Consider the following 16,466-nt stretch of genomic DNA (forward strand, 5'->3'; position numbering starts at 1 on the left):
CGTAGCGCCAAAAGAATCATTAAGCGCAATGCCATCTTGTTCTCACTAAATTTAATATCTTGAATAAAATGGCGATTCAAAATGAAAGTTTCGCTATATGACTGAATTAAGAGTTTTCTGGCCATTGCTGCGGAAAAAAAATTGAATTTCAGGTCTGCCATTACGTAAAGAGTTCCTTAAAAACCCTCAGTTTCTCAAATGCCTTTAAAATCTGTTAAACGAAAAAATGGAAGTTCTCCTATTTCAGGGAACGTAGTGCTCAGTGGTACTAAAAACTGTAAAAAAATGAAAATTTTTGAAATTGACATTTTTGAGAAAAATCAAAAAAATTATTTTTAACTTTTTTTTTTCAAAAGACTGAAAAAGTAAACTAAAGCACATATTTCAAAATTTTGCATTTTTTTTAACAAAAAAAATATCCTTTTAAATAAAACAAATCGCAACAAAATATGTTCTACCGTTCCTGAGATAATGTATTTTAAAGATTTTGAGGAAAATCCCAAGTGAGAAATTATGACAGGACCACCATCTTTGGCGGCCTGTATCTCAGTCCAGGATTTTTTTTTGGGGGGGGGGGGGGACGCATTTCTTTTTTTTAATGAATTTTAACATATGCTAAATTCAAAAAAATCCGAAACAATCATGTTACGCCCCTTGTTGAATCGACATGGATTCTACCTCTCTTTTGCTGCGAACCTTCACTGAGCCAATTTCTTCACATCTTCGCACGAACTGAAATACTGCTTTTCAAATGCGTGACCCATTGATACAAACAAGTGGTATTCGGAAAGGCTCAAGTCTGGTGAGTAAGAGGAGAGTAAAACTTCCTAGCTGAGTGCTTCTAACGTGGCACGAACCCGTTTTACCGTCTGTAATGGAGCATTGAGCATGAAGAAAACTGACTTTGTGGCACCTCTTTCGGCATTTGTTCCTTTTTTCAAGCAGGGAGCGATTCAAATCCGTATATTTTTGTTGGTAATGTTTAGTGCTAACCGTTTCCTTCAGGTTTTAACAGCTTATAAGAGACTACGTCCCTCTGGTCCCACCAAACCCAGAGGATAATCTTTCTGCCAAATGCACCTCATTTGAGAAGCCCGAAACCTTCCTTCACAAATATCTTGCGATGAAGTATGTTCAAGTAATCGGTATGATTCGGCAGCAGTTTTACTCAAATGAATGCAAGGAAACTATCGCTGTCCGCGAATACTCTTTGTTTGGTAAAAATTTCGAACAGATTGACAACAACACCATGATCACACTTTTCAAATTTACCACTAAGGCGCATCTAACATTTGTTGATGATACAAAAAAAAAAAAAAAAACGAACTGATGTGTGCATCACATGACTTCCTTTTACTCCAATTTAATGTCATTTTCTCACTATTGGCAGTTTTAATGTGATTCAATAGTTTACTCTCTAAATATCACCAACAGTGACCAAATTAAAACCAGATTTTTAAAAAAAATTAAAAAAAAAAAAAAAAAAAACGTGAAATTTTTCGCCAAGTTGGCGACAAAACTTGGCGACCAAAATACTAGCGATATATCGCCAAGTGTCCGCCAAATTATAACACCACTTGAGTTTACATCAAAATTAACAATGATTTCCCCCCAAAAAGGGCAAAAGACCCTCTTAAGAACATCCGAATGCAACCAAAAGGGAAGGTGCTTAACTAGACCCCATTAGGAGTCTACGTACCAAATTTAAACTTTCTAGGACATACTGTTTTTGAGTTATGCGAGATACATACACACATACGCACATACATACATACAGACGTCACGAGAAAACTCGCTGTAATTAACTTGGGGATCGTCAAAATGGATATTTCGGGTGTCTGTACGTTCCTAGGCATATATCCACGTGTGGTCGAGTCGAAAAAAAACCCCAACATTCATTCGGGGGTGAGAAAAGTTGAAGTTAAGGCCGATTTTTGAGTGCAATGTTTTTCGCGAATACAATACTTCCTTTTTTGTAAAAGGAAGTAAAAACGACGCGCAGTATCAATTCTTTACAGCACAAACTGCATTTTTGCCGCATCTGTTGTCTTTAATCCCTATTTCATACTTGTACACCTGGTATATTCAAATGACTAAGTGCTCAAGGACTATTTTGAATTAACAACATGATTCTTACGGTACAAACGATTGTTTCTGACCTGAGAGCTCAATTATTTGTACATAACACTACTTGGAGATAAAAGCTAGAAAAGATGCTGAAGAAAAATATTTTGTCGGAAAATGCCATAATAATTGCATTTCACAGACAGAAGACAAATTAATGTCATAAACAAACATCTTATCTCTAGAAATGAAGGCAGGAAGCAATCCTTGACGAGCCCTTACCAGTAGCAATTAATAAACAAATACATTTTATTTAGTAAAAGTCTGAGAATTTCAAAATTTAACTCTTGCATTATCTATGAACAAAACAAAGATTCAATTAAGAATCTACAAATAAGTCGACAGATTACATTAGAAATTCATGTATTGTAATGGTTTCACGCAAGTCAGTTATGAAATTTCCATTTTGTTGTCTTTGCGGCATTTTTCAGATCATCATGTAACACTGGTGGTGATAACTTTGAACATACACTGGTGTAAGAAATTAAGAGAATTTTCAGATTTGGTCAATTATCTCCAGAACTACTGGTCCGATTTTATGAAATTTGATATGTGCATACATTGAAACAATACAAAACAATTAACCCTCCAAAATTTAAAATACACACGCATAATCGTAAATAACACTCGTTAGAGTCGGATGGCATGAAACAGCGGTTGCAAAATTGAACAAAAAAATGGGTTAGTAGGACGTATGGTCCCCTCTAACAGACATATAGGCCTCGCAGTGTGACTCCATACTTGAAATAAAGCAGTTTATGGGATCTTTAAGCAATTATTTCCACTCGTTCAACAACGCCGTTCTCAGGCTATGGATGGTCCCCGGAGGGGTGTTGCGAGTTGCGATTGCCCTCCCGAGAGAATCCCAGACATGTTCTATAGGATTGGAGTCTAGAGATCTGCTTGGCCAATCCATCGAATGAATATCCTCCCCTTCCAGAAATTCGTCGATCAGAAGAGCTGCATGTAGCCTTGTGTTAACACCCATTAAAAATAACTCAGGGCTAACAGCACCCCTCAAGAGGTGAGCATAGAGCTCCAAGACCACATCCCTATACCTCGAAATTATCACAGAGCCTCTCTCAAAGACAAGGAGGTGTGTGCGGCCATCCAACATGATGTCTGCCCAGACCGTCAAACCACCACCGCCATAATGGTCGATTTCGCCGATATTGGAGGGTAGGTAGCAGGTTCCTGCTTCTATCCATGTAAACGTAGGACAAGAATAGTCATTTAAGCAGAAACGGGTCTCGCTATTTACCCTCCAATATCCGCGGAAATCGACCATTATGGAGGAGGAGGTTTGACGGTCTGGGCAGACATCATGTTGGATGGCCGCACACCCCTCCACGTCTTTGAGAGAGGCTCTGTGACAGTTGCGAGATTTAGAGATGTGGTCCTGGAGTCCTATGATCCTCTCTAGAAGGTGCTATTAGCCCGAGTTAGTTTTAATGGATGTTAACACAAGACCACATACATCTCTTCTGGTCGACGAATTTCTGGAAGGGGAGGATACTCACTCGATGGATTGGCCAAGTAGATCTCTAGACTCCAATCCTGTAGAACATGTCTGGAATGCTTTCAGGAGGGCAATAACAACTCGCAACACCCCTCCGGGGACCATCCATAGCCTGAGAACGGCGTTGTTGAACGAGTGGAAATAATTGCTTAAGGATCCCATGAACTGCTTTATTTCAAGTATGGAGTCACACTGCGAGGCTTATATGTCTGTTAGAGGGGACCAAACCCCTTACTAACCCCTTTTTTTTTTTTTAAATTTTGCAATTACTGTTTCATACCATCCGACTCTAACGAGTGTTATTTATGATCATGCTTGTGTACTTTAAATTTTAGATGGTTATTTGTTTTGTATTGTTTCAATGTATGTACATATCAAATTTCATTAAAATCAGTCCATTAGTTCTGAAAATAATTGATCAAATCTGAAAATTCTCTTAATTTCTTACACCAGTGTATAAGATGGAATGAGGAAAATTGTTCCTACATTTTCCTACCCACTGGCATAGAAAAAATGAGGTTTTTTTTTTTATGTACAGACGTGCTGCTTCAAACGCATGCTTAGCGTCTGCATACGATGCATGGGTAACTGGCTCGTTGTAGTATGTCATATCCTTGACCGTTTCAGTTCTCTAAATGACTGTAGAAAAAATGTGGTCTTAATTTAGTCATTACTATTATTATTATTATTTGCCTTTCAATCAGCATCGGCAAGGCTGATTCACTCAATGTGTAAACTTATAGTGTTTTTTTAAATGCTTATGTGCACATATTTCCATTTCCATGAATGATTTTTTTTTAATTATTACTAATATTAATATTCCACATTTGTTTTCGGCTAAATTTCATCACAAATGTTTTCAAGGGGAGTATTTTTTTCCAAGCCTTGGCAAACTATTTTTTTTTACGCAATTTCATCTTTTTTTTATTAAGCTACCTCATTTTTTTCTTTTTTTTTTCATGCGATGGACCCTAAATACTTTCGACTTTTGTTTATGGCCTTTTTTGTGGCAAGTGACGTTTTTTTTTGGAAGTCATTAGCATTACTACTGAAAAAAAATCTAGTTAACCTCTGTTTGGAAAGTTTCGTTCCTTTTATATTTTGATTTTTCTGCAGCCAGCGTTCGAGTGAAATTAGAGTAAGTTGACCACTTGCGATCGGCTTAGACAGGTGGTTAACTTTAGGTTACAATGTCAACATCGGTCACACAACCAAACAGCCGATTGAAAACCTTCTTCAACGAACAAGAAGGGTTCAATCGACGGTGTAGATGTAAGAGGTTCAAACTGGGTAATGTGTGTGAATACGACCGTTAGTGAATATTCGGAATATGAGGGGCTTTTCGCTCAAAAAGCGTTTTGTTAGTTTCTGATACTTTGCAAATATGCGAAGTGATATTCATTGTATTTTTTTTTTCTTTTTGTGTTATGTATTTCTGATTTTTTGAGATGAGTATATTCACCTTTTCAAATTCTCCCCAGGTCCTTTTCTAACAACAAGATCCGGTTCCTGTCAAGGTCGAGTTTCAAATCTAATCCTCATCTTACTACGCTTGAACTATCCGGTAATCCGATTGAAATTGTTGATAAAAGTACTTTTTCCGCAATTGCCCCCACCTAAAGAAACTGTGAGTATGAATTTACTGTTCCTTATTAGCGTAATTAAGTATCGCTACAAACGTAAAAGTAAAACTATATACTGTCATTAATAAATTATGCAAGAAAAATCTCTGAAAATGTAACGACAAATTATTCTTCAATTATGTATAAGTAATTTTAAAGGAATATAAATAAATATATCCAGCCCGATAATTTGAGCTTCTGCAAAAATTTGAAATTTTGGAGTAAGATAGCAACGAAAAATTCGACAATTTATGGATAAAATAAAAGTATGAGTAATAATATATTTAAAAAAAAATCTTTTTTACAGTTTGTGGATGAAATGATTGTTTTGTTTCATCTTCGAAACTTACTAATAATTAGCATAAATATTCACTTTAAAAATAAAATTGTTTTAAGGAGATTACTTACGTGCAATTTTTTCTTCAGAGATATATAAATATGCGCAGAGCCTTATTTCTAAAAAAAAAAAAGTTCCGGAGCCCTATGGTCTTTCGAAATTTTTTTCATGCGGAAATAGCTTGAATTCCAGCAAAAATGAAAGAAATTACTAAAGTTAAAAAGAAGTGCAGGAGCTGAGCTCCCTAGAGCTGCCATTCAAATTAAGCCCTGATGCTGTATACGCCCGTAAAATGCAATAAAACTTACTATTACTGTAATAACACTATCTTTTCTAAAATTCATCAAAATCACTGAAGGTGATTGATGGTATCTGTAGTGATTAAATAAACAAAACATTGCATCAGAAAACTCGGTCTGCCTTGTGTTTTCCATTTAATCATTTGTTTGAAATTTTAAATCGACATAAGCATACTGTTGCAAGGATTTAAACAAAAAATTTTTTTCAAAGAAAATAGAATCTTTGTTGAGATGACATGCCAAGTCGTAACATTCTAAGATTAAGAACTTAGTCTTGACTAGTGAGACTCAGCTTTTATACACACATAAAATATTCCAGAAACTTCTAGAACTTTTCAGAACTGAATCGAAGCTTAAATAACATTTTAAATCCAAATATCGTACTTTGGATAGAAAATGCTCTGCTGAGACTTGGGTTCGATTGCGTAGCAGCTTAACATTGCTGCAAAATTGATCTGATCTGATCTGATCGTGAACGTGCCTACGTTCGTGACTACGGTGAAATTACTGCACCACAATAAAAATAGTTTGCTTAACTTGAATGAAAAATCATCCAAAAATCATAGCACACATAACAACCAATACTGGATCACTCTGGGACCGACCTCCAAGCAGAATTGTAAAGGTATTATCTTGTTTGTTTTCAGCTTACCAAAGTACGTAGTTTCCGGCTTTACTTGCAATCATTTCATAAAATAGGATTTCCTGTTCTGTCTCGTGATTCCTTGCTGCCCCCATTTTCCCAAAACTAGCATTTAGTTTTATTTTTGAAATTCTTCGTTGCGTGAAAAATGTTAATGAAATCACTGAAAATGAAGTTTTTATAAGTAATATTAAACTGTGACCTTTTTTCAGGATTTTGTCAGAAGCTCGTCTATTGGAAGACTTTCCAGACATCAAAGGTACTTCGTCTTTAGAGCACCTTCGATTAGACAGAGCAAAACTGACTTTCGTTCCTCGGGATCTGTGTGTGACTGCTTCTTCTTTGAAAAGCCTGTATGTGTTTTTTTTTTTTTTCACTACTTTCTTCCCTCAAAAACAAGAAAGTGTTATTTTCACAAACAAGACTTTTATTGTAATATACTAAATATTTTATAGTAAGTTACCGCCCTAAAGCCAGGGCTAAGGCAGAAATACTTAAAAAGTTTTTTAAGTATATACTAAATAGCTGATTTTCTCTTTTACATTAACTCTTTGAAACACAGAAAATATAGAAATCCTTTTGTTTTTTTACTGAAAAAAGCAAGGGAATTCAGTTGAAAAACACTGCGTGCCAATTGGGTGAAAAAAATAAAAATAGGCTAGGTGGGATCAAATGAAGCCACTGTGTCTCAAAGGAGCCTTTATACATCAAAAGTATTTAAGAGTATATGTGTACATATCGTCGCTTCAGAGCAACAATAAAGTTTTCTTAATGTTATTTCTGGAGTTATATATCTTACCAATGCTCTGAGGCTAATATATAAAAAATGTTACTTGTTAGAGTATTGTTACTTACTTTTCTTATTTTGATAAAGTGCGCGACTTTTTACTGCGCAAAAAAGACAGTAAAAATCGATTTAAACTCATATTGTTAAGTATAAGTTCATTTGCGTTTGGTCCATTCATAAACGACGTGCGTTAGATTTCAACGCAGCTCTAACGCGTAATGGCACTGCAAAAAAAACGATTAATGCTAACCATTGAGGGTTCTAACGCAGCTCAATTGCAGAGCTAATGCGTGTTAGTGAAATACTGATCTCTACGATTGCGCTGTGTTACCAAGCGACATTCCAAATAAATGTGTTGAAATTGAATTGAAATCAACGGGTGTTGCATGTGAACGTAAATCATACATCGATATGCATTTTACAAACGCGCGTTAGCTCTAGCTCTAACCATTGATAATTCTAATGATTTGTTGAAATCCCAAACACGTCAGCATGTTTACGGGTCCTTACTGCTTCGATTTAATAAGGAAAAGGTATACGTGCCATACATATACCATAATTTTTTAAAGAAATTCTTTGAATCATAGGTAACTACTCTCTTGTCTGAATTAAAGGATTTTTTTTTTTCTAGTTGCAACTGCCATCCCCCCCCTCCCCAATGTCTCCTCACTTCTGCACCAAGCTTGGAAAGGAAGTTTTGGTGTAGCATTTCCATGGCGTAGGGCATAGATCTTTAAGATCTATGCCCTACGCCGCGTAGCATAGATCTTACTACGAGCAAAAGTTACGAGCATAAGTCTTTCCATGGCGTAGGGCCGTGTTTGTGTACTGAATTTTCACAGTAACATAGAGCTAATGAAAGGTACCCCAATGGGAGGTTACCTCCCAAAAATTTCCTTATTCGGCAAAATTATCAACTTATGCAGAATTTGGAGTTTATTATCATTCTCCGAAATTTGGAGTTCTATTAGGCAAAATTATTTTCATTCGGCAAAATTTGTAGTTCCATTCGGCAAATTGAGACTTTCCGCCCGCTTAAAAATTTAAGTTCAGGCGCCCCTGGAGCTATTTCATAATGAACCGCCCATGGCTACAAAAAGACAAATGAAAATGATCTCCTATTCGAATTTATGATATCTGACGAAAATGATACAATTGCTCACAACTTAAAAAAATGCGTACTTTATGACACATCCTTCATTTTATAAAAAGGGGATTTTGTTTTCCAAGAATGTATCAAACTGTCACAATTTTATTCACGGAAAACCAAACTAAACATTTCTATAGCTGCTTTTGTTTCAAAACAAATTTAGTGAATGTTAAAAGCTTCTCAACAAGTAGATCGAAGGGAAATAAAGACGTAAACAAAATGAAACAGAAAAAGGAAATACATATTTTCCGGATCAGTTGAGCAAAATGATTAGTGCGTTCAATCTGAACCATCAACTAAAATTTCATTTCCATAAACTTGCAAATTTATATATAAACGAGTTTTTAGTAGGCGACCACGAGACTAATTCACTTACAAAGAAGTTTTTCATTACGAGATATCTGATTTTTCAGCTTCTTTCTATCAATTATTATTATTTAAGTTTGTTTTAACATTCTTAAAACAGAAAACAGTTTTGTTAGACTGTAAATATACTTCTTATGAAATGAAATGAAATGTCACTCATGAAATTCGCAAAAATAAATAATTTCGCTTTTAAGTGAATGCTTAAAATTTAAGGAAAAGATTTTTTTTTTTAAAAATCTAATAACAAGGTTTTTTTTTTCAGTGTTAGGGAAAATCTAAAGCAACATGACAAATTCATAAAAAATGCTCTTTTAGCTGTTGCGTTAAATGTGGACGCAATGTTGTTAAAATTTGTCTGGGTTTGAATAACAATTACCTGAGATAATCTTATGTTCCGTTTGTTATTGTGTGTCTTTAACTCTGTATACGAAACTTGCCTTTAGTTTTTCCCATCTATATATATAAAAATGAATGTTTGTCTGTATGTCATCCATGAACTCAAAAACTTCCCGGCAGATTTGGCTGAAACTTTCACCGTTTGTTATTTTTGGTACTGGGAATGTTTATAGACCAGTTCGAAAAAAATCCGATCGATAGTTTCTTTTCTATTCCAATTTAAGTCACAATCCATTGGATAAATACGAATAAAATGATCGGCTGCAGAAATTAATTCGCGTGAAAGATCTCATTGATAAGAAGTTAGCTGTTGCCATTTTTCTTGAGTTTGAACAAATAAATTCTTTCTTTATTGTTTTAAGGCTTTTCATGCAACGGGGGGGATTTAAAACTTTTTCTGTTTGATATTTTTAGCGATTGATTGATCTTGCAAACTGCGTGAGTACAAAATTTGAGTATAGTCACGGCTTCACTTGATACCTGGACCGATTATTATGAAAATTGCTATATATATGTATTTTTCCACGGAGAAGGTGCATAATATGCTCATTGAAGCCACTCGCCACCAGGTGGCACTGCAGAGTAGCAACTTCTGCCCCGTTCAACCGATTGTCATGAAAATCAGTATAATGATGTATTTTTTTGTTGGCGTAGCAACGCGCGTCGGGTACAGCTAGTTACCTAATATTTTTTCAGGAAACGGAAATTTTGAAAAAATGAAGGTCATTTTCAGATTAAGCTCTAATAAATATGTAAGGATCTTTTATCAGAACTCAAGAAATATGATACAACTTAAACTGTGCACGTTAGTGTAATTTGTAATTTTTTAAACAGAATTTGAATTTCTTCTAGCACAAAATTTTATTTATAAACAAGAAAAAAAATAAGAGTACAACTTGTAAAATACAACGTCTACATATTTTTTTCTAATTATGAACTAATTAATATATTTTTTACAGTGCCTTTGAGAAACAGTCTTGTTAAATACATTTTAAATATGTGGTTTATATATATTTTAGGAATTTAAAATCGAACAAACTTACTGATTTGCCAATCTTAACAGGCTGCAAGAAACTTAGATTGATGTAAGTATTATGATTGGTTTTTGATACAATTATTTATAATTAATGCGCCCTCTCAAAATAATAGGATCTGAGCTCAGCTCGCGTAATTGAAAAGTTTTATTCAGGTAGTTTACTGAGGAACGGCAGGGTTATTCGAAAGGATTAAAGTTAACATAAACTCAAAATAACGCATTACCTGGAATTGAACACACATTTTCCACAGTTGATATAAGAAAATGCTCCTCAGGGCGACGCCCGCGCCCTGTACAGAGTTGTCAAAGACGAAAGATGTTGAGGAATGTTAAAAAAAAGAAAAGAAAAGAATAAAAAAAGACCGTAACAAGATTCCTCTTTTTACAAGAGATAAAAAGCTCGTCTGGAGGTTTGAATAGAAAGTATAATCTACCGCAAAAGTAAATTTTGGGATAGATATTAAGGAAGGGGTTTTACACACACGGTACACGGTAATAAAACAGAAAAAGAGGGGTATAGTTGAGTGAAATACCATGTGTGAGGTTTATTTATGAAGACAAATAAAAATGCTTCGTTTTAAAAAGTAGGGGAATGTGTAGGACAAAGTGAAATAGTGGTGCAATTTTGAAATGGTGAAATGTTTACGCTGGTTTTAGCGCCACCATACAGTACCACATGTAATCTACTCTAGTTAGGAAAAAGGTATATCTGAATATCAAAGCATATGAAGAGATAAGCAAATTTTACAAATTGATACTCATTTTGTAATATTTTGTAGTAAGTCAACAATTATGTTTCTTTAAATAAAATGATAAAGTTCTTAAAAACGTTGTAAATATTAATTGAGATCTATTGAAATTCGGTGCGGTATTTATTTTTTATAAGGCATATTTTTATTTTAAATATCTTGTACAATTAGTCAAGTGCATGTGTGGCAAAGTGAAAGACCTCATTTCGTTTAATTATTCAATCATTTATTAAATCACTTATGTATTCATTTATTAATTTTTTACAATCATTCATTTTAATATTCACCTATATATATATATATATATATATATATATATATATATATATATATATATATATATATATATATATATATATATATATATATATATATATATATTCTCATTAATTCACGCATTTACTTTTTTTTCTCATATATTGATTAATTATTTTATTCATTTATTATTTTATTTGTTCCATTATATATTCATTTCTTCATTCATTCTTTTATTTACCCTTCCAATTGGTCAAAAATATTTTTAATTATCAGATGGAAATTATTTTATTAGGAAAATATTTCATTTTTTACTTTGCCCCGTGAAAAAAGGTAAAATGTTGCTCTTTTTTTTTTTTTTGAAGATATTAATTTACTGCCAAAAATTTGAAATATTTCAATGCAAGTTAGTTTTTTATTACAAAATGCATTGTTCTTTCTTTATGTAGAATAATTTATCAGTAAGAAGTAAGTTATCTGAACTATTTTACTTTGCCCCACATTCCTCTAATTAATGAATGGGATATAATCTGCAAACGATCATACATGTTAACTGGGAAAATCGGAACAATAGAGATTAAAGGTAGCAGTTAATTTCGATGCATATAATGTTCAAAAAAAAACTGAGTGGTTAACATCAATTTGAGGGTTTTTTCAACAAATTTAGTTAATGCATAGTTTAATTAATTAATTATTTTTTGTTTACTTTATTTTAATTATACAACTGCTTTTAAAAACTAACACTTGAAGAATCGTGCAAATTATAAGAATGCGAGAAACGCAAAACATCTTACGACATGCAAATTATTATATATATATTTTTTAAATCCTGATATTTTTTATTTTTAATAATTTACGTGTATGGTGTATTACAGTGACTTGAGCTACAATAACATAGAGGCAATTGAAGATTACGCTTTTTCCAGCCAAAGTCGACTTATAGACTTGTTCCTTGGACACAACCAGATAAAAAAGATTTCAAAACATACGTTTGAAGGCCTTGTTTCTCTGCAAGTTTTGTAAGTTCATGCTTTTGTTTGTGAATATTAAAAGTATCATCTGCTTTTAACTTTATATAAAACTTTTATCCCTTTTTGATGGGTAAACCGTTATTTATTTTTCTATGTTACTATTCTCTCTCTCTCTCTGTCTCTCTCTCTCTCTCTCTATATATATATATACCTGGTCTTTTTTTACGTATACTCATACACATTGCAGTATTTATTTAATTCTGTTTCAGGGACTTGGAAGGTAATGAAGTAGATGAAATTGATATGGAAGCTTTCACGCATTTCGAAGATCTCAGAGATTTGTATGAATAATTTCTTATTTACAGGACAAATATTTTTAATCACTTTAGCCCATTTGTAAAAAAAAAAAAAAAAAAAAAAAAAAAAAACAATGAGCTGCATCAGTAAATATAAACGTACAGAAGAACTCCGCAAAAATTGATTCACTCCATATTCATCAATAACTGCTGAACAAATTGAGATAAAACTTTTATTTTTGACTTCTGATAATTTTCTAAAAAAGATGGTGTTTTACTCCAGCATGGCTTTTATTTAACACTATAGAACTCTTTTTTATTTTATTTATTTATTCATTTTTAACTGTAGAAAGCTAATGTATTCAAAACTAGTATTTCCATATACAATGTATAGATTTTCCATAAACTTAATACGAGATTTCTAGTGCAGTAATTTAAGGTGAACTCTTTACACAAACATCATTAGGCTGAACAAACATTCATTACATCCTATAAAGAATTCCAACCGATTTGGGAAACAATGTTCAGATGGTTTGTGAGTTTTTTCTTAGAAACTAGAAATATACTTCTTAAATAAATATAACGAGTAGAGAGAAACTAAAGTGCACATGTCTAAGAAGACTACAGCAAACATTATTTTTCAAACTAATAAAAATCGAGGATGATGAAAATTTAAAATTTCTACACAACAGAAATGGCATCTATTTTAACAACAGAATGCTTTATTGTTTTCTTTTTTTTAAAGTTATATTTCAAATTGCACATTTCCCCCTTTTTCTCCTCATTTGATTTATTTTTCCCTGTTTCTCAACTTCATCTTAAAATTCTGTTCTTATAGAAATTTAGGAGCTAACAAATTCCCAAAGCTACCAACCAAAGGCTTACAGAATCTTCGCCAACTGAAAACATTCAACAACAGGGAACTGAAGGACTTCCCTCCAATCGAAACATTTCCTCGTATCAATACACTAGCTCTATCGTACGCATACCACTGCTGTGCTTTTATGGCTTCCACGACTCACAAAGGCTCGCCAAGATCTTCAACTGCTCTCCAGGAAACTATTGTATGGCTCTCTAAAGATGATGTGGACATGTCATCTTGGAATGCAAATCTAACTGACATATGGCCGGGATCTGGTAATTGTTTTCCATTCTTAAACAAAAAAAGGAAGTTTTTCACTTAATTTGAATGTTAACTGAACGCGTTTTACGTTACTTTGAATTTTTCACTTTTGTTTATTTTTTATAGTTTTTTTTTATTTATTTTATAATATTTTTTCGTTTTGAAAACCTTTAATGTGTTACTATCAGATATTTTTTTTCATTTAAATTTTTAGATAAATCTGCCACATAATTTAAACAATCGCATGGAAGTATTTTTGGAACTCGATCACTGTTCGTAGATTCAGTGTAGAAACCAGAATTGTTTATTGTGATAAGAAGTAAAGGATATAACAGTTTGTGCACGCACAACCTATGTTAATAAGCTACTTAAAACCAAGGGTTCGGTACCTGATTCTATACACATTTTGACTATACGCTTTTCTAATGACCACACGATTTTGCAACATGCCGATCGATGTTATCTACGAGATATCTTTTAAATATTCTACCGATATTTTCAAATGACCTCACACACAATATCTATAAACTTGACTCAGTCGTAGTTGAAACGTTTTGCAAACAAGCCTTCAATGATTATTTAGGCCTATTCTACATGTATTCCCTTAAATACTTACAAATGACCTTAAAGAAAGTTTCTTTAAACTTTACACTCTTATTTTTCATAGATTCAATAGTCATATTCTCTCAACTTTTCAAGTAAACCACAATAAGATTGATATACATTTTCGTAGAGTATGAATATACTCTCAATAGCATACATCATTGTTTTCCATAGAGTTTTTCCTTACAAAAGTTTAAATGAGAGTTTTGGAGAACGTACAGCAGTTTTCAGACTTCTAAGACTTTCCATATTCTTCTGAGGCACGTTTCTTATGCAAAATAAACCAATTCAATAAACTCGTTGTTTCTTGAAAATATCATTAACAATCATCCCCCAACTCCCTTAGACATTATTTAGTAATAGTGTGGTCGAAGAACAAATATCAAAGAATCAGGGCTTAGTATAGATAGAAAAATTGCTGTTCCTTCCTCATAATAAGCCTCGAAGCAGTCTAGACAAAGTTATTGATAAACTAGCAGTAAAGATTCGACAAAATGACAGGCATTTGTGAAAAATCAACATTTGTATCTGAAATTTACGAGCCCTTACATAAGCCAGAAAGTAAAAAGTTACCCTTTCTTGTTCAGTACGTTAGAGATTTTAGTTTTGTACGAACTTAAGGCGTAAGATTCAAAATAAGTCCATCTAATTGACTAGCCTAGTTTGACAAGGCTGCTGGCAGAACTTCTAGATGACGTGCAAATATTAGTTTACAAGCAAGAAAGCTTCGGTTAACCGATGTTTGGATCGATCGGTATTCGGATACTCAATGCTATGCCAATGTTTAATCGTCTGACTGCTTGTTCGCAATTTAAATGCAATAAATGTTGCTCATACCGCAAACCCACATGCATGATTTTTTTAAGTATGTATTAAACCTTATCCCGTACTTCATTGTTCAAAGGTCAGTAATTGCATTTTCTGAAGTATCTAGATTGACAGCTATTAACGGCATTTAACGAACCACATACCGCCTAATCCAATGAAAAAAAGTGTGTTGTTTCTTGTTTAAAGAAAGATTGATATATATATATATATATATATATATATATATATATATATATATATATATATATATATATATATATATATATATATATATATATATAATTTTTTAAGATACTTATTTTCTGCAGATTTATCAGGTGGAGCTAAAATTCTAACCTAGTTTGTGCAAAATCAGTACATATATTTTGGCATTTTTCTTTAGTTTAAAATTAACATCTTGAAGCTACATGAGCAGTCAGAGGATTAATAACTTTACTATACAACTCTGAAACAATTTTGCTAGTGTTTTTTTTTTTTTTTTCCAAAGAGCCAACCAACGTATATGGATCCCATGGTGGATTATATTATTGCGACTTATTGCATAAATGACAGGTAAGTGAAGTCTGGTAATGTCTTAGAGTAATAGGCTTTCATTGTTCAGGTAAGACAAACCTTTAAATGATCTCTTACCTATCTGATTTTGGAGCTCCTGTAAGTCTTTCAATCTTGAAAGAACTCGAACTGTTTAAAGGTAAGAACCGATGAATTGAAAAACATTTCGATTCATATACACAGCTGTAATGTTCAACCATTTTCCATTGTTTTTATCGGTCCTCACAACTTACTCTTATGAGGAAACTCGACTGGTAAGAGTTACATATTCGAAAATTTTTGAGTTTTAGTGCTTCACGCTCATTACTAATTGAAACTATAGTTAAACTTTTACTAAGCTTTAAAGACTAATCTTTTAGCTTGATCATATCCTCGCTGGTGCAATTGGGCGGGGGGGGGGAGGTCAAGCACTCTTTATTAATCAGCCATTTTGTGTACCAGGAAAAAAATGGTGTCAAATAAAAATCTCCTTTTAAATGATCGAAATACATTTTTGATAAGGGATTGAACTCATATTAAATGAATACGAATTTTAAAATACTGATTATAGTGACCTATTTTTGACAACGGAAATGAACTCAAGAGCTCTCAAGTTAACAGTCAAATGAAGTTTGATTGCTTGTTAATCATTAAAACAGAAGATATTCGGAAAGGTACTGCCATTATTTCTAGCATGCTAATTTACAGGTCAGGTTAGTTTATCCGTAAAAAAGCTTAATCGTGGTAATTCAGGCAAGCCCCCTCCCCATAGAATGATGGCGCATCGGTTCGAAAACTACGAAGCACCTCCAAGAGCGAGAGCTGTCTCGA

At 33.2% G+C, this 16,466-nt stretch overlaps 1 protein-coding gene across 1 annotated transcript in view; it reads left to right on the plus strand.

Annotated features, from left to right (window-relative positions):
- Positions 1 to 16,466, plus strand: part of LOC129231195 (leucine-rich repeat-containing G-protein coupled receptor 5-like) — a gene marked incomplete in the record, with an annotated part of 122,887 nt that overhangs the window by 38,020 nt on the left and 68,401 nt on the right. Inside the window, 7 exon segments of the mRNA XM_054865443.1 lie at positions 5,125 to 5,245; positions 5,248 to 5,270; positions 6,757 to 6,897; positions 10,263 to 10,328; positions 12,159 to 12,302; positions 12,524 to 12,595; positions 13,389 to 13,687. Of these exon segments, the coding sequence (XP_054721418.1) occupies positions 5,125 to 5,245; positions 5,248 to 5,270; positions 6,757 to 6,897; positions 10,263 to 10,328; positions 12,159 to 12,302; positions 12,524 to 12,595; positions 13,389 to 13,687 (866 nt within the window).

The sequence above is a fragment of the Uloborus diversus genome, chromosome 10 (genome assembly GCF_026930045.1).
Source record: "Uloborus diversus isolate 005 chromosome 10, Udiv.v.3.1, whole genome shotgun sequence".
Lineage (NCBI taxonomy): Eukaryota > Metazoa > Arthropoda > Arachnida > Araneae > Uloboridae > Uloborus > Uloborus diversus.